This window comes from Salvelinus fontinalis, chromosome 12 (assembly GCF_029448725.1).
Source record: "Salvelinus fontinalis isolate EN_2023a chromosome 12, ASM2944872v1, whole genome shotgun sequence".
Classification (NCBI taxonomy): Eukaryota; Metazoa; Chordata; class Actinopteri; order Salmoniformes; family Salmonidae; genus Salvelinus; species Salvelinus fontinalis.
The window spans coordinates 14,395,732-14,416,330 of NC_074676.1; the positions used below are offsets into that span (position 1 = coordinate 14,395,732).

Sequence of the window (20,599 nt, forward strand, 5' to 3'; positions counted from 1 at the left end):
CACACACACACACACACACACACACACACACACACACACACTTAATTTGCTCACACACACATTCCATGCGCACACATTCATACTGACTCTACACACACGCACACTAAGTAGTATTCCTCTGCTTGTAGCTCTTCAGGCTATTAGTCCTCAATAAAAGCCTTGGGAAACTACTGTAGCCATAAAGATATTTCAACTATTGCTAATTGGCCTAGAGCTGTAAGCCTCCTTCAAGGGACCATCTAGTGAACTACTTCAGCTACACTGTAACGGCATAGAAGGGATCATTGTGCATTAATGAACGGTTAAGAAGATACTCATTAGTTATGAACAGAGCATCACATTCAAAATCAAGTTTAGTCTTTTACGTTTGTCAATTATCATGGGGGGGGGGGGTCGTCATATACAGTATCATCTTCTGCAACGAAGGATCAAAGAACAGACTGAGATGAGTGAAAGTTTTATTGTTGGTTGGTTTTCCAATGTGTGTGTGTGAGAGAATATATTCTTCACATTCCTCCATCTCAAAGACAATTAGTCACGAAGGAAGCACAGAGAATAGCATAGGCCTATGTCATTGTAAATGATAGTAACAACATTGTCTCCCTAATAGGCTGGTTCTAACTAACAAACACACACAAGGCCTTGCGCCAACAGGGTCTCTTGTGAAGCTCAGCGGAGAGGCTCTCTTATGGCCATACTGATTAGAAGAGCTTGAGTCCAAGCCAAGTGATTACACTCACAAATAATAATTGATTAAAAGGAGACCTTGTTGCAGCTCTGACAGAATCATGCTATCCTACTAGTTCACTAAATGAATTCCTCTACTATGAGAGGAGCTGGGAGATAATTATGTCATTAAAAATGAACTGAAAAGATAATCAGTACTAGATGTCTCTCTCAGATATCTCAGATATTGTATTTATCTGAGAGAGATGGTAGATGTGGGAATTAGATAATGATGTACTATTCAGACTAAAAAGAATTGATGCGTATACAAACAGATGAAATACTTTCCAGAATGTCCCATTCATCATATGAAGGCGAGATCATTAGAATATGTTCTATTGTATAATTCTATTGTATAATTCATTCTCTGGATGAAGGTGGGGGAAACGTACTAATAATTTTTTATACATTTGTTAAGCCATATAGGAATATAGATTGCCAAGTTTCGGGAAAGTCCACCGTCCACGCCTGTCGCGCTGGATGTCCTCTTCTTGTGGCTTTAAAATCTCGGCCAAGCTTCAAAAAGCAGATGAAAGGTGTCTGGCGCCACCTTCAGTCCAGTCAACATATCGCAGCCTCTCTGGTTATTATTAAGTGCTCAGTATCATAGTGTCCTGTCATGGAGAGCCCACCTTTATTGGCTATTTCAAATGTCAGAGTTGTAAAAAAAAAATTGTGGTGATGGTTTGTAGTAGAGTAATCTTGTGAGTAGCAGCAAAATGTATCTCCTGTTCACCCATGCATGATTGCTACCTGTTTACCTGTGACCTTATACACATGCACCACCTGACAAGTGAGACTGCTCTTTAGTTGTAAGAAATTACAGCTCAAGAGAAACAACTTGATCCTATCATAGATCCTATCATAGATCCTATCAAAATGGCCAACTTGATCTCAGCGCATTTCGTATCATTCTGTATGTACAGCCGAGACACTCCAATTAGCATGATATGTTACAATTTGTATGGTATGGATGTCCATCATCCATTTCGGATATGTTATGAATTATAATTTGTATGTTATGTTAAGAATTTGCTAAATATACCATATGTTACTAATTTACAAAACGTAAACAGTACGAGTCAAAAGTTTGGACACACCTACTTATTCAAAACGTTTTTTTTTTTTTTTTTTACTATTTTCTACATTGTAGAATAATAGTGAAGACATCATAACTATGAAATAACTCATATGGAATCATGTAGTAACCAAAAAAGTGTTCAACAAATCAAAATATATTTTATATTTGAGATTCTTCAAAGTAGCCACTCCTTGCCTTGATGACAGCTTTGCACACTCTTGGCATTCTCTCAACCAGCTTCATGAGGTAGTCACCTGGAATGCATTTCAATTTAACCTTGTTAAATGTTAATTTGTGGAATTTCTTTCCTTTTTAATGCTTTTGAGCCAATCAGTTGTGCTGTGACAAGGCAGGGGTGGTATACAGAAGATAGCCCTATTTGTTAAGATACCAAGTCCATATTATGGCAAGAACAGCTTTTCTTTAAGACAGGAAGGTCAGTCAATGCGGAACATTTCAAGAACTTTTAAAGTTTCTTCAAGTGCAGTCGTAAAAGCCATCAAGCGCTATGATGAAACTGGCTCTCATACGGACCGCCACTGGAAGGAAGACCCAGCGTTACCTATGCTGCAGAGGATAAATTCATTAGAGTTACCAGCCTGAGAAATTGCAGGCCAAATAAATGCTTCACAGAGTTCAAGTAACAGACACATCTCAACATAAACTGTTCAGATGAGACTGCGTGAATCAGGCCTGCATGGTCGAATTTATGCAAATAAACCACTACTAAAGGACACCAATAATAAGAAGAGACTTGCTTGTGCAAAGAAACACGAGAAATGGACATTAGACCAGTGGAAATCTGTCCTTTGGTCTGATGATTCCAAATTTGAGATTTTTCGTTCCAACTGCCGTGTCTTTGTGAGACGCAGAGTCGGTGAACGGATTATCTCTGCATATGTGGTTCCCACCATGAAGGATGGAGGAGTAGGAGGTGGGGGTGCTTTGCTGGTGACACTTTCTGTGAGTTATTTACAATTCAAGACACACGTAACCAGCATGGCTACCATAGCATTCTGCAGCGATATGCCATCCCATCTGGGTTGAGCTTAGTGGGACTATCATTTGTTTTTCAACAGGACAATGACCCAAAACACACCTCCAGGCTGTGTAAGGGCTATTTGACCAATAAGGAGAGTGATGGAGTTCTGCATCAGATGACCTGGCCTCCACAATCACCCGACCTCAAACCAATTGAGATGGTTTGGGATGAGTTGGACCGCAGAGTGAAAGAAAGCAGACAACAAGTGCTCAGCATATGTGGGAACTCCTTCAAAACTGTTGGAAAAGCATTCCTCATGAAGCTGGTTGAGAGAATGCCAAGAGTGTGCAAAGCTGTCATCAAGGCAAAGAGTGGCTACTTTGAAGAATCTGAAATATAAAATATATTTTGATTTGTTTAACATTTTCTTGCTTACTACATGATTCCATATGAGTTATTTCACAGTTGTGATGTCTTCACTATTATTCTACAATGTAGAAAATAGTAAAACTAAAGAAAAAAATTTGTAGGTGTGTCCCAACTTTTGACTGGTACGGTATGTTACGAATTCCAATTTGGTGTGGCTAACGTTAACTAGGTGGCTAACACTCATTTAGCTAGCTGGCTAACGTTAGCTAAGCTAGGGGTTAGGAGTTAGGGTTAAGGTTAGGAGTTAGGTTAAAGGGTTAAGGTTAGGGTTAGCTAAAATGGTTAAGGTTAGGGTTAGTGGAAGGGTTAGCTAACATGCCAAGTAGTTACAAAGTAGCTAAAACGTAGTAAGTAGTTGAAAAGTTGCTTATTAGCTCATATACTAAAGTTGTCCCTGATGAGATTTGGACAGGCCATCTTTATGTTTTTTCCTTAAGTAACCGTCTAGTATAACCATACCAAATGTATCATATCATACTACAGTACTTTGAATGTCCCAGATTTACAATTAGTGTGTTATGCCTAGTCTATGAGACCAGGCTGAAATGGCTCTTACTCCACCTGTCCTGATAACCATGTGCTCTTTTCACCCTTTGCTCCTTCATCTAAAACTACTACATAGCCTAATAACAATTCCATAAGAAAACTACACTTGCTTGGATTTTCAATTAGCCTATAGGCTGTCATAAAAACTGTAAAACCTCAATCCATTTTTGTGCATCATATAAAATCTCAGACTCAAAATAAAGGGCAACATCCCTCTACAGGAAAAGGTTGGTTTAATTGCAGAATAAATTGATAGTACAGTACAGCAATAAAAACACTGCCACATTGCTCCTAATTTACATGACTTTTACATTTCTCCGATATGTAACATACATTGGTGTTCAGCTTGTGATACAACCGGCAATACATACATCAGTATAATAATACACAACATAACATACAGACAGGCTCACAGAGCAACTTAGCCCCATCACTTTCAGACAACAGATGGCTGTGTTAGTACACACACAATAAGACACAGCATTCAACTGCCATTTTGAAATGACCTCCTGGGCCCATATTCATATAGCATTTAAGAGTAGGAGTGCTGATCTAGGATAAAAGCAGTCTTGTCCATTAGTGGAGTGATTAACTGACATTTCAGATATTTTTCCGTATTTTAACAACTCGTTGACAGACATTGGTTCAATTATTTGAAGTCCATTTTGTTCAGTTTTCTGTAAACTCAATGCACACATTATGCAGTTTCTCTAAAGAACAATCAGATCAAGCCCGAACTCTGTGATGTTGTAGTAGTTTCCAACAGGCCAATATTCTACATTGTTAAGCTCAGAAAACATGAACTACAATGACCACAATCCATTGCGCGCCTACTGATCCGGTTTGTTTCTTTTACGCCTACTACGTAAAAGAGACAGATGAATGTGCGATCGAGAGACCTCTCGCTTCATGCGGTATTTTTTCTTGAAAATACATAATTTAAGTGTTTGATAGTTGGTATTCAGCAGTCATAAAAGTATGCCTTATTTACTTTGAAGAACTACTAAAATAGTGATTTAGTCAGACAGCATAGGCAGCAGCACTATGGAGATGAGATGATGACTTGGAATTAAATAATAAAGTAATCAAATAAAACATGTTTATATACACAACAACTGAAATATTTTATTAAAGTAAAATAATGTGAATAAACGATGGTTAATATAAGCAGTAATGGGCAGTCAATACCATCATGGGACTTTGATGAATTGTTTTATTCTGAGTTGATACAGCATTCAACCCACATAATGCATAGTGCATTTAATGTTAAAAAATATATATACAGTACCAGTCAAAAGTTTGGACACAACTACTCATTCAAGGGTTTTTCTATATTTTTACTATTTTCTACATTGTAGAATAATAGTGAAGACATCAAAACTAAGAAATAACACATATGGAATCATGTAGTAACCAAAAAAGTGTTAAACAAATCAATGTATATTTCAGATACTTCAAAGTAGCCACCCTTTGCCTTGATGACAGCTTTGCACACTCTTGGCATTCTCTCAAACAGCTTCATGAGGAATGATTTTCCAACAGTCTTGAAGGAGTTCCCACATATGCTGAGCACTTGTTGGCTGCTTTTCCACACTCTGCGGTCTAACTCATCCCAAACCATCTCAATTGGGTTGAGGTCGGGTGATTGTGGAGGACAGGTCATCTGATGCAGCACTCCATCATGCTCCTTCTTGGTGAAATAGCCCTTACACAGCCTGGAGGTGTGATGGGTCATTGTTCTGTTGAAAAACAAATGATAGTCCCACTAAGCGCAAACCAGATGGGATGGCGTATCGCTGCAGAATGCTGTGGTAGCCATGTTGGTTACGTGTGCCTTGAATTCTAAATAACTCACAGTGTTACCAGCAAAGCACTCCCACACCATCACAATGCCTCCATGCTTCACGGTGGGAACCACACATGCAGAGATCATCCGTTCACCTACTCTGCGTCTCACAAAGACACGGTGGTTGAAGCCAAAAATCTCAAATTTGGACTCATCAGACCAAAGGACAGATTTCCACCGGTCTAATGTCCATTGCTCGTGTTTCTTGGCCCAAGCAAGTCTCTTCTTCTTATTGGTGTCGTTTAGTAGTGGTTTCTTTGCAGAAATTCGACCACGAAGGCCTGTTTCATGCAGTCTCCTCTGAACAGTTTATGTTGAGATGTGTCTGTTACTTGAACTCTGTGAAGCATTTATTTGGGCTGCAATCTGAGGTGCAGTTAACTCTAATGAACTTATCCTCTATAGCATAGGTAACTCTGGGTCTTCCTTTCCAGTGGCGGTCCTCATGAGAGCCAGTTTCCTCATAGCGCTTTCTGGTTCTTTAAATTTTCTGGATTGCCTGACCTTCATGTCTTAAAGACATTATGGACTGTCATTTCTCTTTGCTTATTTGAGTTGTTCTTCCCATAATATAGACTTGGTCTTTTACCAAATAGGGCTATCTTCTGTATGCCACCTCTGCCTTGTCACTACACAACTGATTGGCTCAAACACATTAAGAAGGAAAGAAATTCCACAAATGTATTTTTAACAAGGCACACCTGTTAATTGAAATGCATTCCAGGTGACTACTGTACCTCATGAAGCTGGTTGAGAGAATGCCAAGAGTGTGCAAAGCTGTCATCAAGGCAACGGGTGGCTACTTTGAAGAATCTAAAATCTAATATATATATTGATTTGTTTAACACTTTTTTGGTTACTACATGATCCATATGTGTTATTTCATAGTTTTGATGTCTTCACTATTATTCTACAATGTAGAAAACAGTAAAAATAAAGAAAAACCCTTGAATGAGTAGGTGTGTCCAAACTTTTGACTCGTACTGTATATATAATCGAAACCAAACCAAACAGACCTCAAAATACACTAATCTCTCAGGACCATTGTCCATATAATTGTATTATAGATTCATTATAATCACAACACCTACTCTGAGACACTTTGTGAATACAGGCCCTGATCAATGAGTCTAAAGGAAAGGTGCCTGAGCTGATTCATCAGGAGACAGGAGAGGGAATAGACAACCACAGCCACTAAGCCCACAGACATCATAGGAAATAGGAATACGACATAAAAATATATTTGTACGCAATTCATTACATGACATTTGTCCATTGGCCACCCATGGCCATTCATTGAATCTTTACACATTGACACTCGTTTTCCCTTTCATTTCATGCAGTCTTTTCCTGTACAGGATGAGTGTTCATTCATTTCACTACTAGAGCTTGCAGTGGCACCACAGTTCTGTGGTCAGTCCCAGTAGATACTACCGCAGTATCCTGGATGCTGCTGCAGTATCCTGCAGTATCCTGGGGGCTGATCTGTCGTTGGAGACCGCCTTGCGGAGCCTCACACCTCTCCGTATGGACACCAGCATGTCCACGCCTTCCTGGGGCCTGTGTGGTGGTTGTTGTGGGTGTTGGGTTACAGATTTGGTACCCATTGGGTCCGCTGGCAGAGGGTCCAGAGAGGAGAAGGGAAACTGACCCTCGCCCAGGGCGTGGGCGCTGGCCGCGAGCTCTCCTATCTTCTCCACCAGGCTGTGGCGGTTGGCTGCCAGCTGGGGGTCCTCCTCTAGGCTGAGGCCTGTCATGCCAGGGGGCTGCTGGGCATAGACACTTTGGTCCAGCCCCCCTCCGGAGCTCCAGGCGGTGGTGTCAGGTAGGCTCAGCCGCTTGGGGGAGGCCTTCATGTATTCCAGGGCACTGGATGGAGTCTCGTCCCCATACAGGTACTCTTCGCTGCCCATGCTCTGGGTAAGGCTGGGAGAGTAGCTGGGGGAGTAACCGGGGGAGTAGATAGGAGAGTCTGGCACCGTGGGAGTCTTGACTGGAACGATGGGGGGGCGGATGGCGATGGGGCCTGAGGTGGACGGGGTGCGTCTCACCCCCGTTTTGGAGGAGGGGGTACGGCGGATGGTGGCTGTTCCAGAGGTGATAGCTCCGTGCCTCCCGTCACGCCCTCCATCACCCCCATAAATCACTCCATGCATACCACCAGGAGGGCTCACTCCGGCGGGTAACCCGGCGGTGCTGGCCGGCCTCTTGGTCTGGATCATGCGGCGGTAGTTCTGTGCGATGTTGCTGTGGCGGGGGATGGTGGAGGACTTGTCGAAGTCAGCCTCCCTGCCGGTATCAGCGTCCCCGTTCAGAGAGTAGCACTCATAGTCAGACCCTGAGAACAGCAGAGAATGAATTCAAACTGATCAGGCCGTATGCATGAGACAGCCGGATCCTATTGGATTTTCTATACAATTTCAGGTACTACTGTTTGAAGGGATACATGTGGTTATCTGGTGTTGATCAGAGTATGTTACCCTGTGAGGGGATGGTGTCCTCTGAGCAGCACGGTGTGTTGGTCTGTGTGCTGTAGCCACTGGAGTACTGCAGAGATTCCCTGCTATTCTTCTGCTGCTCTATACTGAGACCACGGGTTAGTACCATGGCTAGTGTACTGGCTGCTGGGGACATGGCCTCACTGCCGTGCTGTGCGCACACACACACATGGTCACACACACGCAGAGAGAGAGCGAGAAAACAGAATGAGAAAGAAAGAAAAAGAGAGAAGAGAGAGGAGACTCACATTACCGTACAATAGTAGTAGTGGCAAACATTAAAATCTACATCTCAACAACTCATGCTGATTGTTGAGTACTGTTACTGCATCCAATGTGTGCTCATCATTACCTTGGCTGCTATAGTAGCTTGGGCCATCCTGGACCTATGAGTGTCTGGGTGCATCCCAGAGAACCCTTTAGGACTGGAAGGAACCTCCTGCTCCCTCATCCTGTCCAATGACTCTCTCCTTTGCTGCAGAGTGGTAGCCAATGAGGGCTCGTAGGTACTGGTTTTAGACCAATCCTGTGGCAGTATTATTGAGGCAATGAGGAAATTAACTAAACAATGTACCCTTGGATTGGACATGTCTATCATTCAGCAGTTCAGAAGTATTTTCCATTGTGGTGCAATGGAAGCAGTATGAGGGTCCATGAAGAGGTTAAATTCTAACAGCATGGTACCAAATCTGCTTGTGCTGTCTACACAAATAGATCTCAGCCCTAAGCATGAATATTTTATTACAATGAGTTTAGCAGTCAGCTCAGCTTAGCAAATCTTTGGCATGAGAGATTTGAAAGCGGAATTCGACAACAGAATGGATCCTGAAGATATTATGCATCATGAGTTATGCAAATGAGTTGTTAAAGCCAAGAAAAAAGCAGTTAAGCAAATTAAAGATTAAAACGGAAAAGCAGCAAATTAAAACAAACCTTCCAGCCAGGAACCTTTGAGATGGGTGAGGGGGTTTTGGATCCAGGAGAGCGGTTAAATGTGGGGGACCCAGGAAGTATGACAGAGAGAGGCCTGATGGAGCCAGTGTGTGAGAGAGCGGGGCGGAAGGTACCGAAGGATGAGCCCGAGCCAAACTGCGGAATGGACAGACATGTCTGAGTCATCGTGTTCATCACATACTATAGCAAGGTCCCTCTGGGCCTCTTAAGCCATAGATATGTCACACAGCTTGTCTGGTCTGGTCTGGTCTGGTCGGTCGGTCGGTCTTAGGTCAGTTAGGATCACCACTTTATTTTAAGAATGTCTGTCTGTCTGTCTGTCTGTCTGTCTGTCTGTCTGTACGTACTAACCGCGGTGGGAGAGTTGCATTCACTGACAGATTGGCAGGTTTCTGATGCCTCAGAGGAGGCTGAGCTGGTGGACTTCTGTAGATGGAATCAGAGAGACGGCGAGAGAGAAGAGGAGTAAGGAGATGGAGAGAGAAGAGGAGTGGGAGAGATGGAGAAAGGTGACAAGAAGTGAGTGAGATTGAGAGTGAGTGAGAGGGAGGGAAAATAATGGGAAAGAGGGGAAAGAATATGACTCAAGGAACTATTTACTCTTCCACAACAAACCATCACACAATATTGCTCTTTTGCTATGGAAGAATGCATCAGATTCCCTCCCTGATGCCCATTCTATTTACAGAGAAATTTTAACAGCCATCCGCCACAATAATTCATAGTATATCAAGGAGGAAAACTCTAGCATCATCTTACAGGCTTGATGGTATAAGTAATAACACATACCAGCCAGAAAGAGGATAAAAATAGGATTCTCACGTTACCAAACCTGGGTTCAAATACTATTTAGGATATTTCAATTACTTTTAAAGACATTTGGAAGTATGAATTTACATATTTTTTACTTGAAAAGACAAGTAGTTGAATATTGTAATGTATTTGGAAATTCACATGAAAGTATTTGAAAATACACTGATTAAAATACACTCCCATGCATTTGAAAATAGTATTTGAAATCAGTTGAAGTCGGAAGTTTATATACACCTTAGCCAAATACATTTAAACTCAGTTTTTCACAATCTCTGACATTTAATCCTAGTAAAAATTCCCTGTCTTAGGTCAGTTAGGATCACCACTTTATTTTAAAAATGTGAAATGTCAGAATAATATTTGAGAGAATGATTTATTTCAGCTTTTATTTCTTTCATCACATTCCCAGTGGTTCAGAAGTTTACATACACTCAATTAGTATTTGGTAGCATTGCCTTTAAACTGCTTAACTTGGGTCAAACATTTCGGGTAGCCTTCCACAAGCTTCCCACAATAAGTTGGGTGAATTTTGGCCCATTCCTCCTGACAGAGCTGGTGTAACTGAGTCAGGTTTATAGGCCTCCTTGCTCGCACATGCTTTTTCAGTTCTGCCCACAAAATTTCTATAGGATTGAGGTCAGGGCTTTGTGATGGCCACTCCAATACATTTACATTACATTTACATTTAAGTCATTTAGCAGATGCTCTTATCCAGAGCGACTTACAAATTGGTGCATTCACCTTATGATATCCAGTGGAACAACCACTTTACAATAGTGCATCTAACTCTTTTAAGGGGGGGGGGGGGGGGGGGGGGGTTAGAAGGATTACTTTATCCTATCCTAGGTATTCCTTAAAGAGGTGGGGTTTCAGGTGTCTCCGGAAGGTGGTGATTGACTCTGCTGACCTGGCGTCGTGAGGGAGTTTGTTCCACCATTGGAGTGCCAGAGCAGCGAACAGTTTTGACTGGGCTGAGCGGGAACTGTACTTCCTCAGAGGTAGGGAGGCGAGCAGGCCAGAGGTAGATGAACGCAGTGCCCTTGTTTGGGTGTAGGGCCTGATCAGAGCCTGAAGGTACGGAGGTGCCGTTCCCCTCACAGCTCCGTAGGCAAGCACCATGGTCTTGTAGCGGATGCGAGCTTCAACTGGAAGCCAGTGGAGAGAGCGGAGGAGCGGGGTGACGTGAGAGAACTTGGGAAAGTTGAACACCAGACGGGCTGCGGCGTTCTGGATGCGTTGTAGGGGTTTAATGGCACAGGCAGGGAGCCCAGCCAACAGCGAGTTGCAGTAATCCAGACGGGAGATGACAAGTGCCTGGATTAGGACCTGCGCCGCTTCCTGCGTGAGGCAGGGTCGTACTCTGCGAATGTTGTAGAGCATGAACCTACAGGAACGGGTCACCGCCTTGATGTTAGTTGAGAACGACAGGGTGTTGTCCAGGATCACGCCAAGGTTCTTAGCACTCTGGGAGGAGGACACAATGGAGTTGTCAACCATGATGGCGAGATCATGGAACGGGCAGTCCTTCCCCGGGAGGAAGAGCAGCTCCGTCTTGCCGAGGTTCAACTTGAGGTGGTGATCCGTCATCCACACTGATATGTCTGCCAGACATGCAGAGATGCGATTCACCACCTGGTTATCAGAGGGGGGAAAGGAGAAGATTAATTGTGTGTCGTCTGCATAGCAATGATAGGAGAGACCATGTGAGGATATGACAGAGCCAAGTGACTTGGTGTATAGCGAGAATAGGAGAGGGCCTAGAACAGAGCCCTGGGGGACACCAGTGGTGAGAGCACGTGGTGCGGAGACAGATTCTCGCCACGCCACCTGGTAGGAGCGACCTGTCAGGTAGGACGCAATCCAAGCGTGGGCCGCGCCGGAGATGCCCAGCTCGGAGAGGGTGGAGAAGAGGATCTGATGGTTCACAGTATCAAAGGCAGCCGATAGGTCTAGAAGGATGAGAGCAGAGGAGAGAGAGTTAGCTTTAGCAGTGCGGAGCGCCTCCGTGACACAGAGAAGAGCAGTCTCAGTTGAATGACTAGTCTTGAAACCTGACTGATTTGGATCAAGAAGGTCATTCTGAGAGAGATAGCAGGAGAGCTGGCCAAGGACGGCACGTTCAAGAGTTTTGGAGAGAAAAGAAAGAAGGGATACTGGTCTGTAGTTGTTGACATCGGAGGGATCGAGTGTAGGTTTTTTCAGAAGGGGTGCAACTCTCGCTCTCTTGAAGACGGAAGGGACGTAGCCAGCGGTCAAGGATGAGTTGATGAGCGAGGTGAGGTAAGGGAGAAGGTCTCCGGAAATGGTCTGGAGAAGAGAGGAGGGGATAGGGTCAAGCGGGCAGGTTGTTGGGCGGCCGGCCGTCACAAGACGCGAGATTTCATCTGGAGAGAGAGGGGAGAAAGAGGTCAAAGCACAGGGTAGGGCAGTGTGAGCAGAACCAGTAGTGTCGTTTGACTTAGCAAACGAGGATCGGATGTCGTCGACCTTCTTTTCAAAATGGTTGACGAAGTCATCAGCAGAGAGGGGGGAGGAGGGGGAGGAGGATTCAGGAGGGAGGAGAAGGTGGCAAAGAGCTTCCTAGGGTTAGAGGCAGATGCTTGGAATTTAGAGTGGTAGAAATTGGCTTTAGCAGCAGAGACAGAAGAGGAGAATGTAGAGAGGAGGGAGTGAAAGGATGCCAGGTCCGCAGGGAGGCGAGTTTTCCTCCATTTCCGCTCGGCTGCCCGGAGCCCTGTTCTGTGAGCTCGCAATGAGTCGTCGAGCCATGGAGCAGGAGGGGAGGACCGAGCCGGCCTGGAGGATAGGGGACATAGAGAGTCAAAGGATGCAGAAAGGGAGGAGAGGAGGGTTGAGGAGGCAGAATCAGGAGATAGGTTGGAGAAGGTTTGAGCAGAGGGAAGAGATGATAGGATGGAAGAGGAGAGAGTAGCGGGGGAGAGAGAGCGAAGGTTGGGACGGCGCGATACCATCCGAGTAGGGGCAGTGTGGGAAGTGTTGGATGAGAGCGAGAGGGAAAAGGATACAAGGTAGTGGTCGGAGACTTGGAGGGGAGTTGCAATGAGATTAGTGGAAGAACAGCATCTAGTAAAGATGAGGTCAAGCGTATTGCCTGCCTTGTGAGTAGGGGGGGAAGGTGAGAGGGTGAGGTCAAAAGAGGAGAGGAGTGGAAAGAAGGAGGCAGAGAGGAATGAGTCAAAGGTAGACGTGGGGAGGTTAAAGTCACCCAGAACTGTGAGAGGTGAGCCATCCTCAGGAAAGGAACTTATCAGGGCGTCAAGCTCATTGATGAACTCTCCAAGGGAACCTGGAGGGCGATAAATGATAAGGATGTTAAGCTTGAAAGGGCTGGTAACTGTGACAGCATGGAATTCAAAGGAGGCGATAGACAGATGGGTCAGGGGAGAAAGAGAGAATGTCCACTTGGGAGAGATGAGGATCCCAGTGCCACCACCCCGCTGACCAGAAGCTCTCGGGGTGTGCGAGAACACGTGGGCAGACGAGGAGAGAGCAGTAGGAGTAGCAGTGTTATCAGTGGTAATCCATGTTTCCGTCAGTGCCAAGAAGTCGAGGGACTGGAGGGAAGCATAGGCTAAGATGAACTCTGCCTTGTTGGCCGCAGATCGGCAGTTCCAGAGGCTGCCTGAGACCTGGAACTCCACGTGGGTCGTGCGCGCTGGGACCACCAGGTTAGAGTAGCAGCGGCCACGCGGTGTGAAGCGTTTGTATGGTCTGTGCAGAGAGGAGAGAACAGGGATAGACAGACACATAGTTGACAGGCTACAGAAGAGGCTACGCTAATGCAAAGGAGATTGGAATGACAAGTGGACTACACGTCTCGAATGTTCAGAAAGTTAAGCTTACGTTGCAAAAAATCTTATTGACTAAAATGATATAGTACTGCTGGCTGGTGAAATAGGCTAGCTAGCAGTGGCTGCGTTGTTGACTTTGTTTGAAAGTGTAGCTGGCTAGGTAACCTCTAACTGGCTAGGTAACCTCGACAATTACTCTAGACTACACAATTATCTTGGATACAAAGACGGCTATGTAGCCAGCTAAGATCAAACAAATCAAACTGTTGTACTGTAATGAAATTAAATGTAATACTACCTGTGGAGCAAAGCGGAATGCAACTACTCACTCCAACCCGGAAGTGCGTATCATAGAGGGAGAGGCAATAGAAGTGTTGTTTCTTGTATTATTGTCTTTTGTGTCTTTAGAGGACTGCTTCACCTTAATGTCCCCTTTCCCCCCTTTCCCTTTTCTTCTGTCCTTATTTTGTCCCACTTTGTCCCTTCTTTGTCCCTTCTTCTCTTCTGCCAACTAGACACTCCTTGTTAGCTAGCTAGCTTCTTCCAGGAATGTCCGTAGCAACTGCCTAGCAACAGGTAAACAACTTAGCTAGCTAAGAAAACGGTATAATTTTATGAAAAAATTGTTACTTTTTCAAAAGCCTTTCTTCTTTGTTTGCTGCTTGTTTGGTCTCCTATTCAGTTTGCAGTTTTCTTTTGATTTTTTTCGATGTACTTTACTCTAAAAAAAACATTTAAATTTCAATATTTGTAGGAGCTCATCTTTTCAGCTGCTGCTGCTTAATTTGGAACTCCGGCAGTACCTTGACTTTGTTGTCCTTAAGCCATTTTGCCACAACTTTGGAAGTATGCTTGGGGTCATTGTCCATTTGGAAGACCCATTTGTGACCAAGCATTAACTTCCTGACTGATGTCTTGAGATGTCGCTTCAATATATCCACATAATTTTCCATCCTCATGATGCCATCTATTTTGTGAAGTGCACAAGTCCCTCCTGCAGCAAAGCACCCCCACAACATGATGCTGTCACCCCTGTCCTTCACGGTTGGAATGGTGTTCTTCGGCTTGCAAGCCTCCCCCTTTTTCCTCCAAACATAACGATGGTCATTATGGCCAAACAGTTCTATTTTTGTTTCATCAGACCGGAGGACATTTCTCCAAAAAGTATGATCTTTGTCCCCATGTGCAGTTGCAAACCGTAGTCTGGCTTTTTTATGGCAGTTTTGGAGCAGTGGCTTCTTACTTGCTGAGCGGCCTTTCAGGTTATGTTGATATAGGACTAGTTTTACTGTGGATATAAATACTTTTGTACCTGTTTCCTCCAGCATCTTCACATGGTCCTTTGCTGTTGTTCTGGTATTGATTTGAATTTTTCGCACCAAAGTGCGTTCATCTCCAGGAGACAGAATGCGTCTTCTTCCTGAGCGGAATAACGGCTGCATGGTCCCATGGTGTTTATACTTGCGTACTATTGTTTGTACAGATGAACGTGGTACCTTCAGAAGTTTGGAAATTGCTCCTAAGGATGAACCAGACTTGTGGAGGTCTACAATTTTTTTTCTGAGGTCTTGGCTGATTACTTTTGATGTTCCCATGATGTCAAGCAAAGAGGCACTGAATTTGAATAGGCCTTGAAATACATCCAGGTACACCTCCAATTGACTCAAATGGTGTCAATTAGCCTATCAGAAGCTTCTAAAGCCATGATATCATTTTCTGGAATTTTCCAAGCTGTTTAAAGGCACAGTCAAGTTAGTGTATGTAAACTTCTGACCCACTGGAATTGTAATACAGTGAATTATAAGTGAAATAATCTGTCTGTAAACAATTCTTGGAAAAATTACTTGTGTCATGCACAAAGTAGATGTCCTAACCGACTTTCTTAAAAAACTATAGTTTGTTAACAAGAAATTTGTGGAGTGGTTGAAAAACAAGTTTTAATGACTCCAACCTAAGTGTATGTAAACTTCCGACTTCAACTGTAAGTATTTAGGAAATTATTTGAAAATAAATACTAATAAATAGAAGTATTAGACTCGGGCCATATTATTTGAATACTGAAATACACAGAACATACGTATTTAAATAACAAATAATCAAATACACATGTATTTCAACCCAGGTCTGTGCATTATCATACTCCAAAGTTTTGATAAACAAGAACGTGACAGAGGACCTGGAGTGGAGCCGAGAGACTGACTGACTCAGAGGAGTGTCTACCTGGCTGGTGATGTCAGAGGGCATGGGTGAGGGGGGCTTGGAGTGGGTGTTGGCATCCTGAGAGATGAACCCTGAATCGTGGGAGGAGACACTACTGAGACGATGGGCACCGACAGTTGGCATCTGGAGGATACTGCACATACTGCTCTTCCTGGAAGCAGCACTGCTGGGAGAGGAGGGAGGGGTCTGGTAGGACCAACTGTAGTCTGAACCCTTCAGGTCCCCGATCACCTGGAGAGAGAGAAGAGAGAGTTTACGCAAGCAATACCTACACTAAGTGCATTCAATGTTTGACATGTTGTGCTACTGGTTAAGCATGTGTGCTTGCAAGACTGATTTCTTGTGTCAGGAAAGTCTTGTTCTTTTGTGTATATGTTGGAGATTACCTGCTCACTAGCCGGGGGCAGTTTGTGTGGGTCTTCAGTGAGCACAGTGAGGTCATCAACAATGGCCTGCAGGTGAGTGATCTCTCCCAGCATGGCTATCTCTCCATTCTGAAGAGGAGCAACAACAAGACCTTTCGCTCAGCAACACACAAAGACATAACATGTGCATTATTTAAGACTAAATGAAATAACTGTGACAAACAAAGAACATTAACATGAGAGCTAAGACCACCAAACAACTTTAACATGAGAGCTAAGACCACCAAACAACTTTAACATGAGAGCTAAGACCACCAAACAACTTTAACATGAGAGCTAAGACCACCAAACAACTTTAACATGAGAGCTAAGACCACCAAACAACTTTAACATGAGAGCTAAGACCACCAAACAACTTAAACATGAGAGCTAAGACCACCAAACAACTTAAACATGAGAGCTAAGACCACCAAACAACTTTAACATGAGAGCTAAGACCACCAAACAACTTTAACATGAGAGCTAAGACCACCAAACAACTTTAACATGAGAGCTAAGACCACCAAACAACTTTAACATGAGAGCTAAGACCACCAAACAACTTTAACATGAGAGCTAAGACCACCAAACAACTTTAACATGAGAGTTAAGACCACCAAACAACTTTAACATGAGAGTTAAGACCACCAAACAACTTTAACATGAGAGTTAAGACCACCAAACAACTTTAACATGAGAGTTAAGACCACCAAACAACTTTAACATGAGAGTTAAGACCACCAAACAACTTTAACATGAGAGTTAAGACCACCAAACAACTTTAACATGAGAGTTAAGACCACCAAACAACTTTAACATGAGAGTTAAGACCACCAAACAACTTTAACATGAGAGTTAAGACCACCAAACAACTTTAACATGAGAGTTAAGACCACCAAACAACTTTAACATGAGAGTTAAGACCACCAAACAACTTTAACATGAGAGTTAAGACCACCAAACAACTTTAACATGAGAGTTAAGACCACCAAACAACTTTAACATGAGAGTTAAGACCACCAAACAACTTTAACATGAGAGTTAAGACCACCAAACAACTTTAACATGAGAGTTAAGACCACCAAACAACTTTAACATGAGAGTTAAGACCACCAAACAACTTTAACATGAGAGTTAAGACCACCAAACAACTTTAACATGAGAGTTAAGACCACCAAACAACTTTAACATGAGAGTTAAGACCACCAAACAACTTTAACATGAGAGTTAAGACCACCAAACAACTTTAACATGAGAGTTAAGACCACCAAACAACTTTAACATGAGAGTTAAGACCACCAAACAACTTTAACATGAGAGTTAAGACCAACAAACAACTTTAACATGAGAGTTAAGACCACCAAACAACTTTAACATGAGAGTTAAGACCACCAAACAACTTTAACATGAGAGTTAAGACCACCAAACAACTTTAACATGAGAGTTAAGACCACCAAACAACTTTAACATGAGAGTTAAGACCACCAAACAACTTTAACATGAGAGTTAAGACCACCAAACAACTTTAACATGAGAGTTAAGACCACCAAACAACTTTAACATGAGAGTTAAGACCACCAAACAACTTTAACATGAGAGTTAAGACCACCAAACAACTTTAACATGAGAGTTAAGACCACCAAACAACTCCACTGTGGACAGAAGGATGCAGTTGCACCTAGACTCTTATGGTCTGTAAATCTTTTCCATATAATAGTTCAGATTTGGGTAGGATAATCATGTTCTAGATCTGTGCCTAAAGTATAGTCCTGCATTGGGTCAGATACCCACAGTTCCCTGTGGTTGACATGCAAAACAATCCGCTGGCGGGTGGAATGAAAACATTCTTTCAACCAGTGGTCGGCTGGCGGTTCAGAACAATTATATTGCGGGTTGGAAACGTTTGAATTAAATCAAGATTTGAAAAGAATTGTACAAGCCCAGGAGCTTGTTGTGATGAAATGTGTTGCGAAATCCATTATGTGAGCAGTGAGGCAGATATAGCCTAGGACTAGGCTACCAGTCACGCAGCAAGAGACTGGAGCAGGGAACTGTCCATTGTTTCTGTGGTGCTGAAACATTCATAATTTGTCCATGTGCAGATCTGCAAAAGTGCAAGCGGCAGGTATTTGTTTATGATAATTCAGTTAATTATCAGTTAATTATTTCACACTGTAAATTCATTCATTTAGACCATACGCAGGCCATATAAAGTTTAAACCTGTGTGGTCGGTAAAAGTTTGATAAGCCAATTGCCTACTAAATAAATGTATTTTTGCAGCCTGTAGCCTATTCAATTCTGGGAATTGTTTATTTAAGTCTCAATGAAACTATTTGATTATCTAAACAATATTGATTGTAAAAGTATTGTTTTGTTATATCAGTTGTAAAGGCAGTCAATGTTGTTCTCCTCCTCAAACGAGGAGGAGCATGGATAGGACCAAGATGCGGATTGAGGGAAATAAGCCATCTTTTAATGAAAACAGCAAAACAATACACTACAAAACTACAAAACAACAAATGAGACTAACCTTCAACTGTCCTGTGAGGACACAGGAACAAACACCCACAAAAGCCTACTGCCTATGGCTACCTTAAATCTGTCTCCCAATCAGAGACAAATGAATGACAGCTGTCTCTGATTGAGACCCAATCTAGGCAGCCATAGACATAACTAGACAACCTAACAAACACTATCCCATACACATACAACACCCATGGACTAACCAAACACACACAACATACAATGCCCACCCCAACTCACGCCCTGACCAACTAAACATAATCAAAATAACATAAAAATAGGTCAGGAACGTTACAGAACCCCCCCCTCAAGGTGCGAACGCCGGGCGCACCAGCACAAAGTCCAGGGGAGGGTCTGGGTGGGCAGTTGACCACGGTGGTGGCTCAGGCTGAGGGCGAGGTCCCCACCCCACCATACTCAATCCCCGCTTCTTTATCCCCCTCCCAATGACCACCCTCCCACTAACACCACCTAAATGAGCGACCAGCACCGGGACAAGGGGCAGCACCGGGACAAGGGGCAGCACCGGGACAAGGGGCAGCACCGGGACAAGGGGCAGCACCGGGATAAGGGGCGGCAGGTCCTGGCTGAGGGACTCCGGCAGGTCCTGGCTGAGGGACCCCGGCAGGTCCTGGCTGAGGGACTCCGGCAGGTCCTGGCTGAGGGACTCCGGCAGGTCCTGGCTGAGGGACTCCGGCAGGTCCTGGCTGAGGGACTCCGGCAGGTCCTGGCTGAGGAACTCCGGCAGGTCCGGGCTGAGGAACTCCGGCAGGTCCGGGCTGAGGAACTCCGGCAGGTCCGGGCTGAGTGGCAGCTCCGGACTGTAGGGCAGCTCCGGACTGTCGGACGTCTCTGGCGGCTCCTGACTGGCGGGCGTCTCTGGCGGCTCCTGACTGGCGGGCGTCTCTGGCGGCTCCTGACTGGCGGGCGTCTCTGGCGGCTCCTGACTGGCGGGCGTCTCTGGCGGCTCCTGACTGGCGGGCGTCTCTGGCGGCTCCTGACTGGCGGGCGTCTCTGGCGGCTCCTGACTGGCGGGCGTCTCCTGACTGGCGGGCGTCTCTGGCGGCTCCTGACTGGCGGGCGTCTCTGGCGGCTCCTGACTGGCGGGCGTCTCTGGCGGCTCCTGACTGGCGGGCGTCTCTGGCGGCTCCTGACTGGCGGGCGTCTCTGGCGGCTCCTGACTGGCGGACGGCTCTACTGGCTCGGGACAGACGGGCGGCTCTAATGGCTCGTGGCAGACGGATGACTCAGACGGCGCTGGGCAGACAGATGGCTCAGACGGCGCTGGGCAGACAGATGGCTCAGACGGCGCTGGGCAGACAGATGGCTCAGACGGCGCTGGGCAGACAGATGGCTCAGACGGCGCTGGGCAGACAGATGGCTCAGACGGCGCTGGGCAGACAGATGGCTCAGACGGCGCTGGGCAGACAGATGGCTCAGACGGCGCTGGGCAGACAGATGGCTCAGACGGCGCTGGGCAGACAGATGGCTCAGACGGCGCTGGGCAGACAGATGGCTCAGACGGCGCTGGGCAGACAGATGGCTCAGACGGCGCTGGGCAGACAGATGGCTCAGACGGCGCTGGGCAGACAGATGGCTCAGACGGCGCTGGGCAGACAGATGGCTCAGACGGCGCTGGGCAGACAGATGGCTCAGACGGCGCTGGGCAGACAGATGGCTCAGACGGCGCTGGGCAGACAGATGGCTCAGACGGCGCTGGGCAGACAGATGGCTCAGACGGCGCTGGGCAGACAGATGGCTCAG

The 20,599-nt window shown here is 44.9% G+C and overlaps 1 protein-coding gene across 3 annotated transcripts in view; it reads right to left on the reverse strand.

Moving 5' to 3' along the window:
* Window positions 1-3,980: 3,980 nt before the first annotated feature.
* LOC129866848 (protein MTSS 2-like) overlaps window positions 3,981-20,599 on the reverse strand; it is a 49,713-nt gene continuing 33,094 nt past the window's right edge. Inside the window, exons 8-14 of one of the 3 annotated variants that reach the window (XM_055939821.1) lie at window positions 16,294-16,401; window positions 15,908-16,138; window positions 9,414-9,488; window positions 9,042-9,197; window positions 8,461-8,634; window positions 8,091-8,259; window positions 3,981-7,948 (exon numbers count right to left, since the gene is read on the reverse strand). In XM_055939821.1, coding sequence (XP_055795796.1) covers window positions 7,041-7,948; window positions 8,091-8,259; window positions 8,461-8,634; window positions 9,042-9,197; window positions 9,414-9,488; window positions 15,908-16,138; window positions 16,294-16,401 — 1,821 coding nt within the window. In that variant the 3' untranslated portion in view covers window positions 3,981-7,040. The remainder of the gene's footprint in view (window positions 7,949-8,090; window positions 8,260-8,460; window positions 8,635-9,041; window positions 9,198-9,413; window positions 9,489-15,907; window positions 16,139-16,293; window positions 16,402-20,599) is intronic. The other 2 variants (XM_055939822.1, XM_055939823.1) reach the window with 2 other exon arrangements.